The sequence below is a fragment of the Pipistrellus hanaki genome (assembly GCF_964339955.1).
Source record: "Pipistrellus hanaki genome assembly, chromosome: 7".
NCBI lineage: Eukaryota > Metazoa > Chordata > Mammalia > Chiroptera > Vespertilionidae > Pipistrellus > Pipistrellus hanaki.
The window spans coordinates 59,233,347-59,258,881 of NC_140509.1; the positions used below are offsets into that span (position 1 = coordinate 59,233,347).

At 48.1% G+C, this 25,535-nt stretch overlaps 1 protein-coding gene across 5 annotated transcripts in view; it reads right to left on the minus strand.

Annotated features, from left to right (window-relative positions):
• Window positions 1-11,870: 11,870 nt before the first annotated feature.
• SASH1 (SAM and SH3 domain containing 1) overlaps window positions 11,871-25,535 on the minus strand; it is a 219,585-nt gene continuing 205,920 nt past the window's right edge. For all 5 annotated transcript variants that reach the window (XM_084889278.1, XM_084889277.1, XM_084889279.1 and 2 more), the window contains 6 exons: window positions 25,054-25,263; window positions 23,984-24,134; window positions 19,331-19,444; window positions 15,454-16,550; window positions 13,661-13,792; window positions 11,871-12,356 (listed from right to left, as the gene is read on the minus strand). In XM_084889278.1, coding sequence (XP_084745404.1) covers window positions 12,093-12,356; window positions 13,661-13,792; window positions 15,454-16,550; window positions 19,331-19,444; window positions 23,984-24,134; window positions 25,054-25,263 — 1,968 coding nt within the window. In that variant the 3' untranslated portion in view covers window positions 11,871-12,092. The remainder of the gene's footprint in view (window positions 12,357-13,660; window positions 13,793-15,453; window positions 16,551-19,330; window positions 19,445-23,983; window positions 24,135-25,053; window positions 25,264-25,535) is intronic.

A 25,535-nucleotide genomic window follows, 5' to 3' on the forward strand; every position in this document is an offset into this window, starting at 1 on the left:
TAGCTGGACACACAAGGCCCTGCTAACTTCTCTCACCTCACAGCCCTCACTCTTGCACCCGTGTCCTATGATGCAGGCTCACCAACTAACTGCAGACCCTCCTTCCTCTGTACCTTGGCTTCATCCTTCACCCACTTCCCAGTGACTTCCTTGTGGTATCCCAGGCTGGGTTCAAGTGGCCCCTTCTCAGCCATGATAGATCAGGGGCCCTCTGTGCACAAAAGCCTGGTGCACACTTCCACTTGTTTGCCTATTGAATTCCACTTGGTTTTCTTCCTTGTTTGACTTCCCCAGGAAAAAATGAAATTCCTAGGGATGAATCAAGAGTTCTGTTGCAAAACTGACAAGTTCGGTGATAGAAAGTAACCTCCCAGAGAGATCTGATCAGAAATTCCTAACTGGATAGGTGATGGTGGGCAGTCACGCCCCAGGCATAGAAGTCTTTTTGTCAAAGGTTTACCTGTGCCTTAAGCAAGTCCTGTCCACTGTTCCTGTGCATCTAGGTTAACACACTTTTGGAATGCCAGAGTAATCCTTTTCTTCAGACCCCTCGGAGGCATAACCTCCTCCAAGGGAGCAGGGCTTATCTTGTGTAAACCCTGAGAAGACAGACACCTACTGAGAAGGGCTCCTAGTGGCTAACCAGGCTCTAATTTTTAAAAACAGAACCTGGCAGTCATTTTTTGCAGAGGGACCTGGGGACCTCTCACACAAACGGCACTTCACAGAGAAGCTGGCCTTAGACTGCCAGCCTCTGTGCTGAACTGCCTGCCTGCACTGTGTTTCTGCCATCGGAGCCAGTCCTTATAAAGGGGTTCTTGGAATCCCATTTCAAACACTAGGGTTCAGGCTTTCCCCATCCAATCAACTGTACAGCTCCAGCCAATTAGAGCAGCTCTATTCTGGCCAATCAGGATAGTGCCTTTTGGACCAGTCAGACTATGAGGATTTGGAGTCCTCATTTGCATGAGAATGGATCAATCAGGGGTGTGGACTCCTGTCCATATAAACCCACTCCCCTCTAGCTTTGGGAGTGTACTCTCCTTAGAAGACTATGTTTTCCCATGTAGAGTTGAACTGCCAAAAATGTCTTGCCAGAACAGAGTGGAGCAGGACAAAGCAGATTGGCACAAAGCAGAGGAAAACCAACCATCAAGGGCACAACAGAACTGTCTAACCAGAGAGGGGTCTGGCCCAGAGCTGCCTGGTCCCAACACTGTTCCATGCAGTTTTCACAACCCTGCTACATCACAGTTGATGTTTTGCACTGAATGAAGTTCTTTCTTCACCACACCCAAATTGGGGATTCCTGTTGGCAACAACCATCGACCATCAGTTGATATCTGTAATCCAATCCCTGCCTTTCTCTCTCCCACCCTCATGTAATCCCTCAATTCCCCAAATGCATAAAAGAAACTTGGAACTGCTATTCTTTGGAAAAGTTGAGGTCTTTCTTCCTGCCATATGCTGTCAGTTTGGTTCAAATAAATTCATAAAAATTCTCTACTGGTTTGGACATTCTTACCCTGACATTTCCTTCTCAACATTTTCAGGGAACAATGAATGTCCAGTACAAAAGCAACAAATAATCAGTAATTTGGGAAAAGAAAAAGGAAGGAAGGAAGAAAGGAAGGAAGGAAGGAAGGAAGGAAGGAAGGAAGGAAGGAAGGAAGGAAGAGAGGGAGGGAGGGAGGGAGGGAGGAAGAGAGGGAGGGAAGGAGGAAGGGAGGGAGGGATGGAGGAAAGACAGGAAAGAAGTAAGAGGAGGGAGGGAGAGAGGGAGGAAAGGAAGCCATTGGGGTGTGATAAACACTTGCAAGAATTCACAATTGGGAGAAAAATGTCTACAGTATGAAAAGTGCTGGAAGCACAAAAGGAGTGACTTCTGTATATTGCCTGGCATTCCCCTTCTTTCCTCTCTTGTTTCTTGCATATTGAATTCCTTTGCTAACCTCCTAAACCAGTTTTCCACCTACCATCCTTATAGCAAACTGCCATCATTTTAATCTTCTTAAATCATTCAACTACATAATAACCTTCAACAGGTCCTCATTGCCTGGTAGATATGGCTTGGAATTTAAAGCTAAAGAATTTGTACTTTCTTCTGTCTTTATCAGATGTATCCTTTCAACATTCCCCTTCCACTATGGCCTTCATTAGCCCTCTCACTCCGACAAATTGGTTTACTGTGTCTCCCAATAAGCCTTGTCTATTTCCACCTCTGACCCTGCCTCCTTTGCCATTCTTTTGGTTGGTATTCCTTGGGAGCTCAAGAGACTCCTGCCTGCGATTCCCACACCTTCTTTAGGCCTTCTTTGTCCATTTCTGCCAAAATAATAATTTTTTCCTTTTTGAAATTTTTTAGTTCCTGCAATCCCCACATCCAAAACACACACACACACACACACACACACACACACACACACACACAAACACACACACACACACACATACACACACACACAGGAATGCTAGTTAGCCATGAAAAGAAGAAAAGCTTGCTATTTGTGACAACACAAATGGATTTGGACAGCATATACTAATTGAAATACACCAGAAAGAGAAAGACAAATACTGTCTGATCTCACACATGCAATCTAAAAACAAAACAAAACAAAACAAAAAACCAACAACAAGCTCATAGAAATAGAGATAAGGCTGGTGGTTGCCAGAGGCAGGCTCTGGGAGTGGGCAAATTGAATGAAAGTAGTCAAAAGGTACAAACTTCCAGTTAAAAGATAAATAAAATCTGGGGATATAATGTACAACACAATGACTGCAGGGAAAAATCGCATATTGTATATTTGAAAGTTGCTGAGAGAGTAGATCTTAAAAGTTCTCATCACACACAAAATGTAACCACGTGAAATGATGGGTCAGCCACACTTATTGTGTAATTATTTCCACAATATATACACATATCAAATCATTTTGTTGTGTATCTGAAACTAATACAATGTTGTGAATCAATTAGAGTTGGCCCTCCGCATCCACAGGTTTCACACCCTTGGATTCAACCAGCTGTATTTTTGATCAGCGGTTGGGAGTCCAGAGATGTGAAGGGCCAACTATACACACCATTTTATATAAGGGGATTGAGCATTCACGGATTTTTGTATCTATTGGTGGGGGTTTAGGGGAGGTCATTCTGGAACCAAGTCCCTGCAGATGCTGAGGATGACTGTACATCTCCATAAACCTAAGGGGCTGGGGGGACAGATGAGATGCTTTCCAGGTTTGGGTTGGCATCTGGAGCCCTTCCTAAGGGCTATAATTCTGAGCCCAGTTGCTCTAGCAAAGGGCACCATGAGAAGGGCTCCGGGTTGTCAGGTTGTCTGATGGTGTAGTCTAGAGTTGCTCACATCTTGGAGGAGGAGATTGGCTTCAGATGGTGGGATTCAGACAGAGAAAGGAGAGAGGATTCTAAGATGGAAAAGAAATTCAGGCCAAGATGAACATGAGCATCACCATGAAATATTCCAGAGACACTGAAGAGTCATGGCATGTCTAACTGGGGTAGGAAATGGCTGCATTGTGGAGTGCCCTGAATGCCCCTTTCAGAATTGTTACTTCCGGGAAGAGCCTGTGGTAAGAGGTTTCTACAGGCAGAGGCACTAGGACCAGGTGGAGAACATGCTCAGCGGGGTCACCGAGTCGAGAATCTTCTGTCTCCAGAGTCCTACCATCAGCTCCACAGATACCACATGGAATGAGATGGTGGGACATTCATTCTCTTTCAACCTCCCTGACACCTGCTAATCGGGGCAGCTGTTCTCAGCCAGTGCTTTATAATCACAGGTGGGAAATGCGGTGCCAGCTCCACAGTGGCATCTAGGATTAAGTGACCAGACGTCCCGCTTTTGGCGGGACAGTCCCAATTTTTAACAACTTGTCCCGCGTCCCACGGGACAAATTGTTAAATTTAACAATGTAGGACCCAAGCTTTGCCTCCTCTTCTGGTCCTCCTCCCCAGCGTGGGAGCTCTGAGCCCTCCACTGTGGCCCAGGGGTTGCCATCACCACAGCCCTCTCGTCCTCTCACAGCTGCAGCTGGCCCAGGAGGAGGGGCTCTCTCTCTAGTGGTGAGGGAAGGCCTTTATGGACTTTGCCTGTGTCTCAATGGCAAGAAGTGGGTCCTGTGCCCACTGCTGGCTGCAAGGGAAGCTGGTAAAGGGGATGCCCAGAGAAATTCAAGCCAAGATAAACATGGGCATCACCCATGTTCAAGGGCCCCACACTGCCAGGACAATCACAAGTCATGCCCGTGGTCTGGGAACAGTGAGGCCAAACAAAACTGAGATTTCCTCATGAGCAAGAAGAGTGGCCGTTGAGGAAAAGTCAGTGGGGAGAAGTTGGGGTCTTCCCCCCATTTTCCTTTCTTACAGAGGATGAGGACGTGAAGCTGAGTGGGGCAGGGACCTGCCCAGTGTCCAAGGACAAGCACAGAGCCTGTGAACAGAGAGAGCTGCAGCCAGGGCCGAGGGGTCCAGCCTGCCATCCCTGGCAGCATGCCCTGTGAACTTGGGACTTGCCTGGCCAGCACCACACGCACACAAGCCAATCTGAGCAATCAGCCTCCTAATACACATCTCCTGGAGGGAACCCAGACTCACCCACCAGGTGTTTTTAATACGCTGCTCAGGCAGAGAACCAGGGAGTTCCTCAGTCATGGGTAAGCCAAAGGGCATCAGAATAAAACAGCCACGGTCAACTCCCATCTCTTCCACCTATCCCTCCGTGGCTGCAGGCCTCAGCTGAAAAGTGGGTTTCACAGTATCTACCGCAGAGTCACGGTGCGAAGGTCAAACGCTCTCATGGATGTAAAATTCAGTGGGCATCTGAACTGAATGGTGGCCACTGCTCTGACAGTGTCAGGCTAACCTGGGCCACGGCAATGCAATGCCACGAAACAAACACAAAAACCAACAAAAGCAATGAGCCCAGTTTCCCACCTCACTGCGAGGCGTCTCAGGTTTAGGTCTTTGTTTTAGGGCCATGGAATCCCTCTCTTCCCTCCAGCTTGCTCCTGACAAGCAGCAGGGCACCTGGGCCCTCAGTGACCCCCACCACCCCTGGGCAGCAAAAGGCCAACCTAAACGCTCTGGTGTTGAAAGGAGTAGCAAGGCAGGGAGCCAAGAGCTCCAGGACGCTTAAGAAAGCGGATTTTGTAAGTCCTACTGGTCACCAGTCAGTATGCTCCCATGGCGTTTCAATCAGCGGTTTTGGCTGCAAGGCTCGAGGTCTCGCTGGTCACTTTGGGAATTAGGCCCGCCCTGCTCTCCCTCCCGCCGCCTCGTTTCGTTTGGGGGCCGGCGGCGCCCTATGCTCCCCCAGGCTGTGCAGGGTGACTGGGAGGGGATGGGGGACACTTTTCCTACCTCGGAAATGCCTCCTCTCCTCTCCCGCCGGCACGCGGCAGGTTCGGCCTTCAATCTGGTGCAGCAGTGCCCTCTGGTGGTCACAGGCTGCAGCAACTCCTCCCTCAGCAAGTCCGTATCTGCTGGAAGCAGCTCTGGGAAGCTCTGGCCTGCTCTGGTTCCCTCTTAGGCACAGAGTCTGCCTCTTTATCATTCACTCTGTCACTAGCCATCTGAGTATGACCTCAGCAGCTCCTGCTACTTCTCTGGGTCTCTGTTTCTCACCTATAAACGGAGAGGATTAAACTAGATCATCTCCAGCTTTAACATTCAGGATTTGTTGTGGTCCAGAGAGAATAATTCATTCAACAAGTACTAAGTGCCCGTCAAGTGTAGAGATTCAGGCTCATCAGAGAGCAAACCTGTGCATTCCTGGAACTTTAAATTGCAGCAGGAGGAAATAGTTAATAAGCAACAAACACAACACAAGCAAGAAGGGCCCCGTGTCGCCTACCACCAAGGGGTTCAATCTGGATTCTTCCCAGGGGTGCACTGCCTTGGATTGCTTTGATAAAGGAATCTGCTTCTAGAGCAATTCAGTCCTAAAACTGACCTGCCCGAGGATCATGCTGCTGCTGTGCCTTTCCCATCTCTTCGTTCACCAACGGCCTTCTCCCACTCCACACACAAGCACCCATCTAAAGGGCTTGGGAAATGCTGGGCTGCAAGCAATTAGGCAAACTTCAAACAGCAGGTGTGGCAACAGCTAACCCAAGGCAGCAGAAGGCAGCCCATCCCCACCACCCGTCAAACGATAGGCCTTTCCAATAACACTTTCATTTTTATCTTTTATCATTCTCTATCAAAATGATGGTATGCCTATATATTAATAAATTGATTGCTAATAATCACAGTAAGGGTAATTAAACCTGGATTTCTTTTTACAAATAGACCCTAGTGATCAAAAGAAATTAAACTTTAATTTAAAAAAAACAATATTAGAGAGGACTGTGATAGGATGATCAAAACACACTCATAAAAATACACTGCATGGAAATAAAAGTGGAGGAAGTAAAATTGATGGAGGGTTTCAAGGAGAAAAGAATACAATTTTTAAATTGTTCTTGTGTGCTTTCTGTGGACAATGGTAGTTATTAAGTGGCTATGGGATTTATTTCCCACTGGAGATACACATTTTAAAGTAATGCTGCAGTCTTACTTTAAAATGTAAATATTTCTAGTAAACTAGAAATGTATAATCTTGCAACTATTCCCTCATGAATCAAAACTTTTGGAGGGCAATTTTAAAATATGCAAGGGAGTCCTTCTTTCTGGAATATTACTATAGGAGTACATGAGCAGAAATGTTTGCTGCCATCAGCATAAGGAATTGAAGGCAAAGTTGAACAAGCCTTGGCAAGGACAGGAAGGCATAAGGCACCTCGGTGGCTGAGCATCGTGGACTTGGGTGTCGCCACCATCAACATGGCTCAGCACCATCTGATGTGCCTGACCTTCAGCTCAGAGCTCCATTCTGGGCAAAGGGAACCCGAACGGCCCTACGTAAGTTGTATTCAGTTCAGAGGGGGCTGCGGGACACCAGGACTGAAGGCTGCACCCGGATCCCTTGAAATGCAGCGGGGGGGGGGGGGGGGGGGGAAGATTCCCCCAAAGGAATCATTATGATTATCCAAAAAGAGGAGGGGAATTTGGGAGTGAGCACCCCTCCTCCAGGAAAGGGCAGCAACAGCCACTGCAAACCCATGTTCAAGGGGAAGCTGCAGAGAAGTGAGAAAATACATGCTGGGTGAGTGGGTGGGGGTGAGGATGTCCCAGAGCACAAGGAGAAGGATTAGACAGATGGGGGGGACACCTCTTTTGCCATGGCTGAAGCAAGGAGGAAGGACAGGTGTGGGCGCAGAGAATGTGCAGGTGGCTGAAAGGAGACCCAGGGGGAGGCCCAGTGATGGTTCCAATGCTTCTCTTTAGTGGGGGCAGATAAAGCCACTCGAGATAGGGCTAGGTGGGTCAGGAGCTAGGGGATGCAAGAAATAGTTTCTCGTGCTTCTTAAGACTGTGTTTTTTAAGAATCTAATGCTCTTAGCACATAGGCACACCGTTATAATCTTGAGGCATTCAGATCTGATGTGCACTAACCAGGAGGCAGACACTCAATGCAGGAGCTGCCCCCTGGTGGTCAGTGCGCTCCCACAGGGGTAGCGCCACTCAGCCAGAAGCCAGGCTCACAGCTGGTGAGCACAGTGGCTGGGCAAGGGTGGGACCCTCCCATGGGGAGCGGGTGGGACCCTCCCATGGGGAGCGGGTCTAAGCAGGCAGGTGGACATCTCCCGAGGGGTCCAGAACTGTGAGAGGGTGCAAGCCGGGCAGAGGGACCTCTCACCCCTCCCAGTGCATGAATGTCATACACTAGGTCTCTAGTTTATAAATAAAACATATACTGACATGGTAAAACTTCCTTTAATGAAACCCACCAATGGATTTAAATTATTCTATCAAACTTTAAGATACACATAATCTTAACACAACCACTTCAGACGCTAAGTATAAGGATATTCCTGGCAGCTTTTTTTATAACAGCAAAAACTTGTCAGAGTACTGGTTAAATAAATTATCTGCATATGGAATATTATGCAGCCATTAAGAGAATTAGGGGTATTGTCATGGAAGACATCCAAGACAGACTGAATTTAAAAGCAGGGTAAAGAAGTGTGAAGAACATGACATCATATGAAGTTATATTTGCAAGTACATAGAGCATTTCTGAAAAGGTAAGTGAACACTGGTTATAACTTACCTTTAGTGGGAGAAATGGGTGGGCTGGGGAAAAGGCAAGGGTGATTTTTGTTTTGTTTTCTCTCAGCAGCGTGCATCACCTATTCAGTTTTCTATTAAACACACTCCCTCCTCACACAAAATAAGTATATGCCAATTGTGGTACATCCATGTTGAAAAGGACTTTTGTGTAGTTAATTTCTAGAATATCCCAATGTAGATTTATTTATTTATTTATTTAGTCAATAGAAAGCTTGGGTTTTGCTAACTGTGTGATACTGGACATATCAACCACCTATGCTGCCTCAGAACTCCTCATCTGAAAATGATGGCCTTAGACTTCCCATCAATGAATGCCTTCCACCAATCTCTTCATGGTGTAAGATGCTGTGATTATACAATTTGACTTGGCAACATGTGAAAAAAAATTGCAATACATTGGCAAAGAGAATTGGTGTGTGTCAGACAGTGAGGGGTGTATGGCAGCAGTGATTATACAGTTACTATTATTTTTATAATATGTCTTCTATCTTAAACCACACTTTACAAATTCCTTTTCTCTTCCATTCCTATTTGAAACACCCAAGGAACAACCAAAGAGGCGTATTCAACTGAAGAAATTTATTTACTTTTTTTTTTCTAGGTACATAGATGACAATTATAGACAAGTTTTGATACATAGGAAAACCCTTTCCGTCCTTTCTCTTTGCTAAATGAATCGTCACAATAATTTTTTTTTACAATTTTTAAAACAATAACACAGCTTTCTTGGGCTGAAGCAATCGCGAAAACATACTGGTACTGGTATATTACAGCTACTTACAATGTTTAAAAACAGCAATGGAGAAAAATAAGTTATTTAAATACTGATTTCATATACAGAAAGTGCAATGTTGTTAGTTGTTATATATCTTGCTTGACAGCTTCTTGTTTTCTCTATCAATTTAAAAATCAAGGAAACGCGGACTCGGACGACCAGGTTTGTTTTTCTGTAACAAGCACAGTACCCACGGGCAGCAGGGACTTGGTGAGCTGCCTCCCTTCGCTGATGGCATGGAAGCACACTCTGCTAACTCGGGAACGGATTACCAGGACCCCAGCGGTTTCCCCTGTCACCGCCCCCCAGTGCGGGTGGAAGGAAAGGGCCTCTGGCTAAGAAGGCAGGCCCTACACACCTCTCTCCTGCTCGGCTACATGGGAGTGTCAGGAGGGGCCAGGGTTGGCTGCATCTCCTCTTAGACAGCTTCCAAGTGAAAATGTACACCCCGGATGAGTAGCTGCCTGAGCCTAACTGCTTTTCCAGGTTTCCCTTGTGCTTTCCCAAGACCGTTTCCACCGATTCCTCAGCCTCCTGTGCCGAGGGCAACTGGGTAAACCTGGATATTGCTGACACCGACCGCCTGCCTCCCACCACCTGCGGGTGGCCCCACACCACCTCGGTCAAATGTCACCACAAACACAGAGGCTTTTTTTTTTTTTTTTTTTGCTTTTTTTTCTAGGATCAAGTTAAGAGTGTAAAGCAAAAGAAGACCCAACAAATACTAACGATTAAAAAAAAAAAAAAAAAGGATTTTAAAAAAGCACAATCAAGTAAAAACCACCTCAGCACTTTAAGATTAGGAAGACCTTCCCACCGACAACAACTCGTGGTCCCTGAATTTGAGGTTTGTATGCAAAGGCCACGGATTCCGAGGAAGAGTGACAAAAGCACGGTTTGACATTCTCAAAAGCTCAAGCTCAGAAAAATTCCCTTTTCTTAAATGAAAATGTTGCAGTGAAAATGAATCCAAATGTGGGAATTCATACAAGACTTCTCCTTCCCCTGTTACCTGATTTATGGGTGGTCCTTTTGCTCAGCTTTAAAAATGAGCAGGGGCCCCTCACAAGTCCTGCTGAGCTTCCAGCACACACAGGGGAGGGGCCGTCTTAGCCCCGCCTCCACCACGTGGTCACAGGAGAACTGCGGCCGCCTCACTTCCCAGATGGGCTATGATAGTAGTCGGCAAACTGCGGCTTGTGAACCACATGTGGCTCTTTGGCCCCTGGAGTGTGGCTCTTCCACAAAATACCACGTGCGGGCGCGCACGTGCAGTGCGAGTGAAACTTCGCGGCCCATGCAAAGGAGTCGGTTTTCAGCTCTCAAAAGAAATTTAAATCGTTGTACTGTTGATATTTGGCTCTGCTGACTAATGAGTTTGCCGACCCCTGGGCTATGCTAACGGGGATGTCACATCCCAAGGTGACGGGAGTGGGCTGTGTTAAGAGTGCCACAGACATTCGACAGCTTTCGCTTTCTTATTCTAGAACTCCACAACTTCTTCACATGGCATCCTACAGAAGGTATCACGGAAGCATGTGCATTATTTTTAAAAATGCATACCGAAGCATGAACTATACATACATCACCTGAGAACAACATTCTTTCCTCCGATACATGATTTAAATAGATAAAGCAAACACTGAAGATGGCTTTGTGATGAAGTTAATCCCTGTTTTCCCTCCTGAGGGAAATCATCCATCTTAGTGAGCAGGTGAAATATCGCAGAACTTTGGGTCAGAGTTTTGTGTTGAATTTGTATAGTAAATAATCACATCCAATGCTTAAGAGCACAGTGCTCACGGTAAGAACGTAAAGCAAAGTCATCTTGTAACAATGGAAACCTCATCCGTGCCTACATTTCTGCTGGCTGGAAAATCAGGCACGAAGACTAAGGGAGGATAGAATGGGCTGATATCAGTTGGAAACAACCGAAACAAGCAAATCTGCGGCCTATGTGGTATGTCTGGCTCCAAAATGAACCTCTATTTGAATTAAAAGAATTATCTAAAGAAGAAGGAAAACAAAATCTTAATGGTAAAAAGGGAGGGGGGGGAGAGAGCTTTAAAAACATCTCATAGACTACTTCCCGTTTCCAGAACATCTCTCTGAAACCAGCCTGATTCGATGACGGAGTTTTGGGATGGACCCGGTCAGGAGTCCAAGCCAATATGGCAGCAAAGTGACCAACAGGGTAATGTCCTACACTGATTAAAACGAAAGGTGGTTCCAGAAGCACACACCCCCACACACACTCACATATACACACATGGTCTCTTTGTGAATTCCAGAGAGTTTTTCACTAGATTTGTAGCTCATTTAAAAACTGAAAGCCAACGTGACATTTGTGCCAGGGAAACACTCCTACAAATTAAGCCACGGAGGAGGCGATCATCAGAAAAGCCCATTTTTTTTTTTTTTTTGCTGGGAACGTCCCAGATGTTAGATGGCAGTCTAAGCCGAAGACTTGGATCTATGGTTACAGGGCAGTGAGCACTAGGTTAGATAACTGCTTGGAAGCGTACATTAAGGCAAATAAAAGCGGATTGCTGGAAAGCAATTATTACAATGTCTCGTTTATCTGAAGGAGAACAGGACTTCTTTTCCTCTTAGTGCAGACAGGTTTTCTTACTTTTGAACTAACGAGCATGTCCACCGATGTACAATCACTCCCGAGTCTGTGACTTTGGCCTAGCTGGGCCTGTCGGGCCCTCGGGGCTCCTGCGGGGTCACAGACAGAAGGTCGACGGTGGCACCGTGAGACCCGGAACTGGCTGCCCTCCCTCTGCCCCCAGCCCTCTCTCCCAGCGCACCCACAGACCGGAGGCACAGCATGTGTGGCGAGTTGGCATCTTGGTTCTGGCCTGTTCTGAAAATAAAAACAAGTGCTCCTCTTTTCTTTGGGGGAGGGGTGGGGGTGTCAAAGAGAAGCACCCCTGTTTGCTCAAAGGGGCTTTCCTGGAGAAGAGGGTCATCGGTCCCGAGCCAAGGTGTCGAGCTCCGTCGGGCCACATGCTGGCCCTTCTTCTGGATCTGGTCTGCACGTCCAGGGAAGAAGAAGTTGCATCAGCGTCGTCAGCACAGTGAGAGGGTGGCTCTGGCCAGGCGGCCCCCCCGCGGGCCTGGCTACATGGCCTCGGGGCCGGGCGGCAGCTTGAAGAGTCTGGCCGCGGACACGAGCTTGCTTATGTGTCTCTCCTCGGTGATGCCCGCCTCCTGCAGGCAGGTGTGGGACAGAGAAGGCACGTGGCCCAGCGTGCTGAAGCCCGCCTCGGCGAGGGCGCCGGTGTACATGGGCAGGCCGATGGAGATCAGCCAATCCGACACGGACGCCACGCATCCCGGGGAGAGGGGCTTCCTGCAGATCTCGGTGAGCCCGCCGCTGGGGATCTGGGTGAAGGAAGAAAACGGGTTTTAGAAAAGACTCCACCGGGGCTACAGGAGGGCTACTTCTTACGTGCCGCCTAAGAGGAACACTGCTAACCTATGACACTGCTGTACTACCAGCAAGAGATGATGCTCTATGCCAAAACCCAACGGGCATAAAGAATCTTGTCTGGATTTTTCAGAGGGGAGACACATTTTCAAGGAACTAAGTTGAGGCTCTAGAACAGTGGTTCTCAACCTTTCTAATGCCACGACCCTTTAATACAGTTCCTCATGTTGTGGTGACCCCCAACCATAAAATTATTATCGTTGCTACTTCATAACTGTAATTTCGCTACTGTTATGAATCATAATGTAAACATCTGTGTTTTCCGATGGTCTTAGACAACCCTGCTAGCCACCACAGGTTGAGAAACCACTTCTGTAGAGCCTAAAACCATCGGAAAAATTTACATTACGATTCATTAACAGTAGCAAAATTACAGCTATGAAGTAGCAACGAAAATAATTTTATGGTTGGGGGTCACCACCACATGAGGAACTGTATTAAAGGGTTGCAGCATTAGAAAGGTTGACAATCACTGCTCTAGAAGGTACGTGGAATTAGATCTAGTCATAAACTCTCCACACTCCGAGCATTTGCATTTCTGGCTGTTGTGTCTTGGGGTGACCCGTTCTTTGGGGAGAGATCCCCCTGGTGACTGAAGAGGTGGGCTGTCCTGTGCAATAGGGTGACAAGTAAAATGCTCATGGTTGTGTGCTTATCCAATAGATGTTCCACTGCAATCGAACCTACATGAACAGCTATAAGATTAAAGGCTTATCAATACTGTTATAAAGAATCTAAGATGCAATAAGAACGAGTATTAGGACGGGAAAATGGACTTGGGGGAAGACCAAGGGCTAGACCTTACAAAAGGTAACGGACTACCCCATGTGCACACCCTGAGACTGTGTGTCCTCTACAGGAAGCAAACCCTTTCAAGTAATGTCTCCTCAGAAATTAACCTCCGATGTCTACAAAGAATGGTTTTTACTATGTTACTGGGGAAAAAATGTGGAGAAAACCTAAATGTTTCTCCCATACAGACTGGCTAAGCTACAGCACATTCCCCTACTAGAACACTTTGCAGCACTGCTGACATGAAAGCACTCCAATGCAGTTTTGAAACCTGACTGTTTTCAGTTGTCAGGGAGTGAGACTAGTTCTCTTAACAAAAGTTCTTTTGTGTCATCATTAAGCTCTATCACTACATGGACTCCAAAAGCGGGGAGAGGGGCCCCGCAGAGCACCCGCGGCCGCTCACCGCCATGCGGTGCTGCTTGCGAAGCAGCTTCACGCGGATCTGGTCCATGTTGGCGGCGACGTCCCTCTCGGGCTGGTCCAGGTCCTCTGCGTATCTCTGCACCAGGGCCTCGGGGATCCCGCAGCGGCCGTGCTGCGAGGGGAACAGAAATGTGGTGTCAGGGTGGTCGCGGGAATCTTGCTTTCTCCAAGGACAGAAAGAAGGCAGGTTAGGACACCTAGCTATGCCTGGGAAACAGCACCGGAAGTGTTCATTGGGAGGGAATGCATTTTCTCTACAGCCAACATGTCTTAGAGGGAATACGGTTACACCTTCATCTTTCAGGTAGTAATGAGCTCTAGAAATGTTTTGAAACATAATTAAAGCAGAACACAATCATCCTACACTTGGGGGGCCAGTGCCCTCACCTCACTCTACCTGATCATTTTGCAAAATATTATTGAAAACTGTCTCCTGAGCTGCAGGGAGAAGGGCAGCCTTCTGCTCTGCCGTAGCCTCTTGCTGCGCCTTGTCAAGACTTACACCGCAGGCTGGCCCGGGGACCCAATTGGTTATAGCATCGTCCCAAAGGGGGTTATTCACTAGACATTACGGACAAGGAGGATGTTATGTGGTCACAACGGTTTTATTACAAGGATGCCATGACTGCATTCTATTGTACCAGAGCTTGCATTTCCCTGAGCAACGTCTGGCTACATCTATTCTCATCTGTCTTCAAAGTCGTCGTGGTCTTGGTAGACCATCTTCATTTGTTTCAAATGAGAAATGAGTTTTCATTATAAAGTTCCATGTTCTTGGAACAATGCGATTTCATATCTTTTCCCCCGTTATCCATACCAGATGATATGCAATAAAATTATTACATCTGAATAGGGTTCTATAATTTTCAAAGTATGTTCACATTTATTTTATTTGTTCCTAATAACACCTCTAAGAGGTAGTTATGTAGGTTATTATCAATTCCGTTTTACAAATAGGAAAATGAAATGAGGGATTTTTAATGTCTAAAACCATACATGTTGAGTTAAGGCAGGAAAACCAGAACTCAGCTCTGTCCTGTCCTCTAAACTAGGGGTGTCGAACTCAATCAGAGAAGGGGCCAATATCTAAAATCCAGCCTAAATCGCGGGCCGAATGGTTTACTGAACAGTCATAAACTGACAATGTCATAAACTGACAGCGGAGTGCAGTGATGACAGCGCGGTGCGGGCCACATTGCAAGGCCTGGCGGGCTGGATTTGGCCCGCGGGCCTTGTGTTTGACACATGTGCTCTAAACCAATGGTCGGCAAACTCATTAGTCAACAGAGCCAAATATCAACAGTACAATGATTGAAATTTCTTTTGAGAGCCAGATTTTTTCAACGTAAACTTCTTCTAACACCACTTCTTCAAAATAGCCTCACCCAGGCTGTGGTATTTTGTGGAAGAGCCACACTCAAGGGGCCAAAGAGCCGCATGTGGCTCGCGAGCCACAGTTTGCCAACCACGGCTCTAAACCAAGCCTTTCAGGAAGCAGTACTGATTGACTGTTCTCCCTTCACTGTACAGCTGCCAAAAATAAAAATCAAACAGGCAAAAGAAATGTGTTAAATGCATTTGCATTTAATCTGGACACTCTGCCCGCACCATGCCACCACCGAGCTGCAGAGGCCCCTGCCATCGGCCACCCCGCGCTCCGTCAGAACGGCCCCCGCCTCCGGGCTGGCCTCCTGGGTCAGCCGGTGCTCCTCTCGCCTGACCGCCTGACTACAAAAGCGGAGGCCTGTGACTTGGGGCCGGGGCCGTGGGTACCTTATCGGAATAGGGCTCCTCGGTGAGGTCGATGCCTTCAGCTCGTAACTTGTCTTCAGTGAGCATCTCCAGGTCCACTCCGCGAGCGCAGGAGATCTTCCTGGCCCCGGCCGGGCCCAGCCTCACGCCGTGCTCCTGCAGGCTGGCGCTCTCCCGCAGCTCGGAGAGCCAGGGCGGGGGCCGCGGGCTCGGCGGGCTGCCGGGCTCCTGCCTGGAGGGCGGCTGGGGGGCCTGGGGAGAGGGACAGCCGCCGGAGCCCCCCTTCTTTAGGGGCAGGCTCGGGGCGCCGGGGCCCGGAGGGCAGGGGTGGAGGCCGTTGGCCAGGCGCTCTTTGCTCTTCTTGGCAGGAACGGGCGGAGGCTGCATGGGATGTCTGCCTGGCGCCATGGCCTCGGGGCCCCTCTGCTCACCCTCTCTGGCGTTCGGGGGCTGACAGGTCCCTTCGGGATCAAGTCCTTTTCTGTGACCCTCGAGAGGAGTCCTTGTGAAGCCGTGCCTGGGAGGCTGAGCGTCCTGGCTCTGGGGCAAACACGGAGGAGGTGACAAGCCACTGGAAGCAGCTGCCATGGAGCCGCCCAGTTTCTTAGTAGTCGTTTTCTGAGGGTCAAAACACCTCTTGCTTTGGGTCAGTAGCAACGCATTGTCAACAGCAGACTCTCCCTGGGGGCCATGAGCCTTGGCGACGGAGGGGGCTGTCTTCTGTGGCACTTCGGGTACAGTCTGGGGGCAGGGTTCGGTCACCGCGCCAGGCACATCGTTGTCAGCGTCAGGCTCTCCTTGGAGGTCATCCAGGGACTGGGAGCGGGGCCAGGTCTTCACGGGCTGGGGGCCCTCCAGGGTCTCACAGCTCCGGCAGATGGAGCCGGGGAGGCTCCTCCGGTTTTTATTCAAGCCGGTCACACAGGGCGGCTCACAGTCCTTCAGAGGGTGCGGGCTCAGGCCGCTGCCCAGCCTGCCCTCCACCCCCTGCTTCAGGGCGCCCGCCGCCTTGGGCAGCGGCAGCGTGGGGAAGGGGCCCAGCTGACTCCTGCCGAAGGACTTCAAGCTGGACTCGGCGGAGGACTTGGCAGAGAGAAGACCAGACTTCCGAGACTTGCCTGCGAGACAAGGAAGTGGGTTACAATCCCGTCTTAAAAGGTGAATCAAGCAGACATATACAGGTGTGCGAGCATAATTCTCCAAAGCCTGCATCCCAGGGTGGGATTCCATACACTCAGGGAAGACAAGCACCATTCGTGATGTGATGTTGAGTGGTAAAAGGGTCACTATGGTCTCGTTTTTTACCTTTAGAAAAAATTCCTAGTCTTATGAAAGGACTTACGGAGATGGAAACTAATGGAGTTACGTGGGAAGGAAATGTGCTGTGTCAGGGAACACAGGAAGTCTGTTCCCAGCTGCAATCCGTGTGGAAGAGGCTGACCATCCACAACCCACTAAGGAACCACACGGTCGGGACTTCTGTCTAGACCAGTGGTTCTCAACCTTTCTAATGCCGCAACCCTTTAATACATTCCTCATGTTGTGGTGACCCCCAACCATAAAATTATTTTCGTTGCTACCTCATAGCTGTAATGTTGCTACTGTTAGTGAATCGTAAGGTAACATCTGCGTTTTCCGATGGTCTCAGGCGACCCTGCTAGTGGTTCTCAACCTGTGGGTCATGTCCTACAGGTTGAGAACCGCTGATGTAAAGCCTAAGACCATCGGAAAACGCAGATGTTTACATTACAATTCACTAAGAGTAGCAACATTACAGTTATGAAGTAGCAACGAAAATAATTTTATGGTTGCGGGTCACCACAACATGAGGAACTTTATTAAAGGGTCGCGGCATTAGAAAATTTGAGAACCACTGGTCTAGTGAGCATCAATCCCTAAGGTCATGGTGGCAGGGGGGGTGGTGGTTCATAAAGGGTACTGCCCCCTAAGGTTCACTATGGACTTCGCAAATCACACCTTCCTCCACAACCTCCCCTCCTTGTGGTTTGCGTCTGAAATAAATTAATCTTAGAAGCAGCCAACCAACCACGGCACAAATAAGCAAACAAGCTTAAGAGAGTATTTTGCCTGAGACAATCTATAAAATATTGACAGGGTTCTAATTCCCAGTGAAACAACAGCCCTCATTAAAACAAACTGTCAGACTATTAACTGGACTATCAACCAGACGTAATCTACTTATTTGGCAATTGTTGACTGATATTAGCCGCTAAGCCTCACTGTGAATGTACTAGCGATGGGTCAGGCACTGTGCTAAATGCTTAGCTTTCATCAATATCTATCCATCTCTCTCTTCCTCTCACTGTCCTTTGTCACATTTTTGGTTAATACCATGCTGGTTGTATGCATTGACCCTGGGCTGATAAAACATGAACCCAGAGATAACTCCCAGGTATTAACCAGCCCATGGGGAGGGCTGGCCCCATGGTGCCGTGTGGGGACCATAACTCTGAGCCACAGCCAAGCTCTCTGAAGGAGGAGGAAGGAAGGACCTTATTAGAGGTGGGTAGTTGTATTCTGATCAGAAACTTTGAGATTTTTGAAATATTTTAAGATGTAATTGTAGACCTAGTTTTATTGTCAGAGACCTAGTTTGGATGAAGTCTGCCTTTTCACTTAATTTTAGTATTAATTAGATGTTTTCATACTGTAATCGGTGATAGACCCCCACAGAACCTGTCTTTTCAGTGAAGGAGTCCCTGTAACTGTGATCCCGGAGCTAACATGAAAACACCAAGGGCTGCCCTCCTTGCGCTTCCTATGTACCAAAGAAGAAACACTGAGGCGAGGGATGGGGATGGGGCTGAAGGAGCCACACTCATGCCCTGGCTTGGCATCATCCTCTCAGAGGGGCTCCTCAAAATCCTCATGTTGAAATGAGAGGCCCTTCCATGATAGCCCCAAGCGCTGAGATATTCTTGCTCCACAGAATAAATACGCAAACACATATGCAAAGAGGTCCCCCGTGGTATGTTTTGTCTTTAACTTTGTTTAAAAATAGGCCCACTTATTTTAACCTATCCCTGGTTTATGAAGGCACTTACTATAACAAATACAAACTGCATTCCTTTCTGGCTTACATTTCAATGAAGCCCAGACACCGCTGGCCGATGTATGATGACACTAAGTAGAGGACGGACTTTGAAAATGTTCATGGTATTGGGAAATAAGGTCTGAAATATTGCCTGAGAGTCTATTGTGAGCCAGTGTAGAAAAGAACAATGGCTTCAGGTATCATATAACCTCTCTGAGCTTTAAAGTCTCCATCCATACCAAATGCCTTGCAGCGTTTGAGTGATAATTAGTAATCCACATATAAGCACCTAGCCCACTGCCCATTTCCCAGTCAGTGTTGAATGAATGCTGGATACTATTAACATATTACTGCTTTGCTTAAGCCCTACAACAATATAGGAAAGAGAAACTCCTCTTGCTATTTCAGAGGCAAGAGGGCTCAAAGACATGAGGGAAAGATCAACGTCTTCAGCTCACAAATGTTCTGTTCAGGCTTCAAACCCCAGGTCTCCTCACTTTAAACCTCACGCTCTTCCCATGACCGACACTGAGTGCTAAGATTCTAGGAGTTTCAGGACAATGGGAAGTGGAGGGTCTTTTTCCTGAACTCTCCATTTGTGTCCTAGGAGGGCCAGAAGGCTAACCGACAGGAAAACAGATGCAGTCATTTCTTAGGAACATCAATTGCCTGGGTTCTTGAAGGATGTTTATTCTCCCTGAGGATCTTCATTAAGCACCAATAATCCTGGAAAATGCCCTCCTTCTACTGCCTGTATGTCCCCAAAGCTCAGACAGAGGAAGACAGTCAGTCATTAGCCGAAACACATGGCGGGGCCTCCGGGGTGGTCTGGGCCGACATTACCGTTTTCCAGGTTCTCACTGCTTTCGTAGCATCCCGAGTCCCGCGGGGAGCACCCGCTCAGGGCCTGGCTGTCAACGAGCAGCTTCTCCTGGGATCCAGACTGGTCGCTGTTACCTGGAACAGGTGAGACGGAGCATGAAACCATAAGCGGAAGGAAAAGCAGAGCTCCCCAGTCAACCAAGTCCCAGTTTTATCCTCAGTCATCACCACGCGTACCGTACATTTTTAAGCCTTTGACTTCTGAAAGAACACTAATTACTTTAAAGTCATAAAATGGACGAGATCAGAATATTTTTCTTCTCAAATAAATTATCCCATGAAGACAAATCTGGAGATTGAGAGTAGATAGATGGAGTACATCGATGCTTTTTAGGTTACCCAGAGCAGGAGGAACCCAGAGCCTGTGCCAACCATGGGGAAAGACCAATCAGGGTCCTCTCCCAGGGATGGTCCCATGGAGCGGAAGTAAAGAGTGAGGACGCCCCTCTCACATCAGCAGTTGAGCCTGTGCTTTTTAAACATCTCTAAGATTTGTGTTTCAAGTTATTTGTCCCAGGCTTTCCAAACTTAGCAGCTATCATAAAAGTGTCAAATGAAATAGCGAATTCCGTTACAATTTACAGGCATCCTTTGGCTGTGGCGACATGTGCTGGCCCTTGCATTATCTCAGTGAAGCAAGGCGGGCAGAAGAGGACACAAACCCTTACACCCACCCAGGAGGGGCCGGGGATAAATCCTTGTGCATCTGTGGTGAGGACCGCGCTGGAGCGCCTTCTTTCCCTTCTGCCTCCTCCCTTGCATTGGGTCAGCGTTTCTGTCCAAAGGATACAGCAGGGAGAGTTCAGGAAGCCCTCTCACTGGGGCCCCGAGTAATAAATACTCCGAAGGTGGGTGACGAGGGTTGAACGCCCTGATTCTGAAGAAAGGCAGCAAGTGCTCCTATTGAGTGGAAGCCTGTCTAGAGAGAGTCCCCATGGAAGTCCCGTGGGCTTCACCAGCCAGCGGTCCCTCCGCAAGCTGCAGAGTAAGGGCACACGCGGCCTGACCCGGGATGGAGGCTACACCACGAACATCTTTTGTTTATTCTACAGAGTAAGTGCTTGGGCACCTAACGCAGAAACCAAAAGAACCAGTTGCATGATGAGCGGCTTTATGTTCCTTTCCTTTTCTCGTCACGTGTCCTCCCCTCCTGCCACAGACGCAGAGAAAGAAAGGAAGCAACACACCAGAAATCCGATGCCCTTTCTCGGGTCATTAAAAAAGTAAACTGTGGGAAGGCAGAATGGTTGCCATCCACATATGTGCCAGCGGCTTCTACATCCACTTACCACTTCCTGTTTGTACTACTCACATGGAAAGCATTTTATAACAGCAATCTTAGCAGAAATCATGGCAAGGGAAGCCCTTAAAATAGACCCCCAAATTAAGGAGTACCACTAATTTTTAAATAATTAATGAAAAATTAACTAATTGGATGCACAAGAGCGAATCTTACCCCTCCACCACCCACACAAAAAGTGGAACATTCTAGAGCGATGTCCTCATTGTGGAAGAGTCTGTGGATTTGGAGTGGTCTCTGTCCTAGCCCAGCATGTTATTTAGGAAAATGATACTTACAAAATGAGGGCTTTGAACTATCAGTTACAACCTAGGAAGAGGAAGCAATGTAGTCTGTCCTTGGCAAGGACAGTTACTGCTTCAGCTAAAACAGACCCCAAAGTGCTGACCAGTGGGGAATAAAACAGAAAACATGTCCCCCGACACCGCGTGATGACGCCGACGATATCTACATCCTTGGGGATGTCAGCCTCCTCCGACACAGCAGGTACCTGACGTTACCATGGGGATGGGAGGGGAAGGGCTGCTCCCATCACCCGAACACCAGGTCAATGTGTAGAATCACGAGGCATATGTCAAGGGGCTGCTGTCACTTGCTCCCTAAAGGATTCAACTACTGAGCAGAAATCTAACTCTCAAGTTTAGCAAAATTCCCTTAAAAGGAAAAGCCAGCGTTTCCCAAGCAACTTGCCCTCCTCCACTGGAGAGAAAGAGGAGGTGGGGCACCCCTAACAGTGCGGCAGAATCAAGGCCGAATCCTCTCCCTACAGTTTCTAGAATTAATTTCAAGGCACAAAGAGGAAAAAAGGTGAGTTGGAACCAAGAGAATTCCCAGAGTCAAACGAGAGCGGAGGACTGCACTGTCGGGCTGACTCTGAACTTGCCTCTGAAGGGACTTTACTGGAGCTAAAACTCTTCCCCACCCCAACTTCGACACATTCACACACACAGACACATACACACAGGAGGAGGAAGAATATGCTAAGACACGGATGAGTATCCAGACATCAGAAGGTTCTTGTGCACAAGGACATGAGCCATTTCCTGGAGAGCAGTTATACGAAGGGAAGGGAAGGGAATTCTTGGGTAGCAGGCCTTTCAATGGACTTGTGACATTTATTTCTTTAAAAGAATCAAAGCAAAAATGTTCACTTTACTTGGTCTTAGAAGGTGGATATGTGGAACTGTTTTATTTTTCTCTGTACCTTTCTGCATATTTGAAATAATTGCTCATTAGAATTCTTATAGAAATTATTTTCGTAAAGAGAGCTTTCTGGGGGCAGCCCTGGGACAGTGGGATCAGTGTAGGCAATTGCTTTTGGACAACAGGAGTCTCCTCCAAGTGGAACCCTGCAGGAAGGCTGGCATTGCGCAGGCACAGGTGCAACAGGGCAGGTTGGTAGATGTGCTTCTTGCTCTTGCAGAAGCTGAGCTAGAAGCTTGCAAGTTCTCTAAGACCTCAGTATATCTCTCTCTCTGTCCAGTGATTAGGAATGTAGTGTGACATATATCCCCTGTGTACCTCTAAGTGGCCAGTTACCTAGCATACTTCTGAAATGCAGAATTTAACTGCGCTGAGTGTAAAACCTTATCATCTGGACACAGAGCCTTGTCACTAATGAGCACCCTGAGTCCTGGAAGCCTGCATGTTAGAGCCAGCGAAAGGAAGTGCCGCTTGATGCACTAGGGACATTGTAAACAGAGGTATCGCATACCTTGGAAATGGGTTTGTGAAGAGGTCCTTGGGCCTCTGAGGGAGCATAACAGGCAAAGATTGCCCCTTACAAAATAGCTTCTGTGCAAATCTCAGGCCAAGATTCAGAGAAGGACAGGGTGTCCGAGCCAATGAGATAGAATAGACACTCAGCTCAGATCCTGCCTCCTCCTTTATTAGCATCACTCCTCCCATGTTCTGAATGGTAAAGGAAACCTAATGGGCAGGGCTTATAAACCAGCTGTTCTCAGCGATGGAGGAAGAGCAGATGAGCGATTTTATAGAGCAGATGTGGTCCAGGAGACCAGATGATTTAACCTTAATTGTTCTTCATATAGCTGGTTGGCCACACAGGCACTGAGCCAGGTTCTTTAACACAACCTGGTCCTAGACCCCCACACCAGCCTCACCCCAATAGACACCTCTAATACTGAAAAGACATGGTTTTAAAGTGATATTCACTATGAAACACTCTTCCCTCCAAACCTATCCCTGAAGGCAGTGTGTAGATCTAGAGTTCAGTCAGCCACCTGATGGCGTGTGGTCCCCTGTCTTCCTCGGTAGAGGAAGGGCCTCCTGAGCGGAGACACGTGCTTCCTTGTCTCTGGGGCCTGATGCCTTCAGGAATGTACAGTTTTTCTCTCCCACCATTAGCCACGGTTTGGTGTGTCTTTACAATAGAAATGCTATTAGCTGCTGACATCCCTAAGCAAAGCACTTGAAAGAAAATGCATTTGAACTCAGTAGCTGGAAAGGATGCTCTGTTTGTGATGAATAATTTCAGGAATATTTTTTATGTCAGATTGAAGAAGAAAGAGCGAGATAAGACTAGCTTAATGGAGCAAAGGACACAGTGTATTTAAACAGACTTCATAAAAGCTGCCAGCCCACTGAGTTCTGTTCACGGGCTGTGAAAAAAACTATCGTTTTGGCAGAGCCCCTGCGATATGGGATTCTCTGCTCTATGTATTCACTGCAGCCACTTCCTGCTTCTTTCAGGGAAGCTGATGAATTTCATTGATTCATTAGCCAACTTTTCAGGAAGAAAATAACTCCCGTGTGCTCTGAGAAGTAATTAACCCTCGGCTGGGCAACATCTGCCAATCACTTTGGGGCCCAGGTTTCCCACCGACCTGCTGAAACCACACCTCCCAACAGCTCCTAACGTGATGCCTATTGCGTTTCTTAACAAAGCTATGATTCCATTCTCGGTCACTGGACACAGTTTCACATATCCACCTTCTAAGTCCAAGTAAAGTGAACATTTTTGCTTCAGTTCTTTTAAAGAAATAAGTGTTACTTCTGATGTTTGGATACTCAGTGAGCAGCACTTTCCTCACCCAGTACCTGGAATCACGTCAGAAAAGATATCAGCAGTAAGGTTCTCTTCTGCTCCCACAGGAAGGCCTGCCCTGGGAACTTACGTCTTTGTGTTTTTGATATAATAGGAAATGGACTTCGGCTTTGGAAAGAGTAGGACCACATGAGTGACTCCAGGGGCCTAAGAAGATGCTGGCTGCTCACAGGAGGCCTCTGGTGACTGAGTGCAATAATGTAAGGAACACTGCCGCATGGGTAGGGGTAGAGGTGGGGGGACTTACTGTCATACTCCTGTAGCAGCTCCACCGCTGTCAAGAGAACGGCTCTATGTTCTGGGTCCCTGATATTTAACTCGTCCAAGTCCTCCTCCTCCAGGAGCTTAAAGGTGTCCAGATCCTCATATCCATTGAACAGGAAGGTGGGCATGTGCTCCTGGGAGGAAAGAACACAGATGTGGGTCAGCAGGCTCAGCCACGTGATCCAGGACCGACAACCAACCTCAAACCCCTAAATCCCTTTTCCATCCTTGTTGTTATACTACCGTTTCCCCGAAAATAAGACAGTGTCTTATATTAATTTTTTCTCCCAAAGTTGCGCTAGGTCTTATTTTCAGGGGATGTCTTATCTTTCCATGCGCTAGGTCTTATTTTCGGAGGATGTCTTATTTTTGGTAATTGAAAGAGTAGTGCCACTTGTAAGCGCCAAGTCCTCTGGCTCGGTAGGTGGGGGGAGGGAGGAGAGGCGTTTCACTGATCACGGGTTAAGAAGATCTGCACCGCAGGCAGAGACAGGTTCCTTGGCTTACATTTCAATTGTGCCCTTGCTATGAGCTGATCTCTTTACCACCACACGGTGCACTGGGGACAAGGCCATTTCATTTACAGACCTACTGAAATCCAACTCAGAAAGGCCTGGGACTTCCCCGGAAACAAGGCTGTTTTGCAAGGAGGAAACAGAACCCAGCACTGCAGCCGGATGCCGGCAATGACTTGGGAGAGGCTAGAGGAGCGAACACTCAGAGCCTCTGTGGAGCCCAGTGAGCAAGGACAGAAGGGCGTGTGCTCACTGCCCTTCCTGGTAGGCAGTAGCTTCAAGCCGGGAGCATTTTAAAAACTGCTCTTGGGGGACTAGTAGCAAACTCTGACCCGCAGCTTAGCTGATACCCACGACAGAGGTCAAGGGCAGCATTAGCATCCGGACAACCATTTCTGTAGAATAATGGCGACTCATGACAGTAAGAGGCCACCCATAGGGAAGACATAAGAGCACCTCCTCCCCTTCCCGGAGAGTGGCCTCTCTTGCTTAGTTTAGAAGGAGAGGCAGCATGGGACCAGGACGGGACGGAACTGACTTTGAGGTTAATCCGGTCGAGGAGGTCCTCCACGGACTTGGGCTGGGGTGGTCTTCCTTTCCTCCTCCTCCTGGTGGGGCGCTTGGGCTTCTCCTCCTCCTCGTTCAGCACGTCCACGTAGATGAACTTGAAGGTGCCCACCTTGTTGTTCAGCAGGCCCATCCAGGTGCCCATGGGTGGCTTGCTGATTATATCGATGATGTCTCCTTTCTGGGGCCCAGGGAACAAAGACCTTTCCGTTAGGCACATTCCTAAGCATGAATCGTGAATCCATGAGAGGTTTGCATCCCCCACATGCGGAAACACTATGAAGGCCAGAACCAGGGTCCTACGAGTCACCTTATGAACGGGAGTTTGGGAGAGGGCCAGACCGAACACTCCTGACCGCGCTGGAACCAACACGGGCTGGAGGTCTCGAACCCCCCGCCCTCCCGCCGCCCAGGCCAAAGTGTCTGTCTCCCAGTGCTCATGGCTAGGCGGGA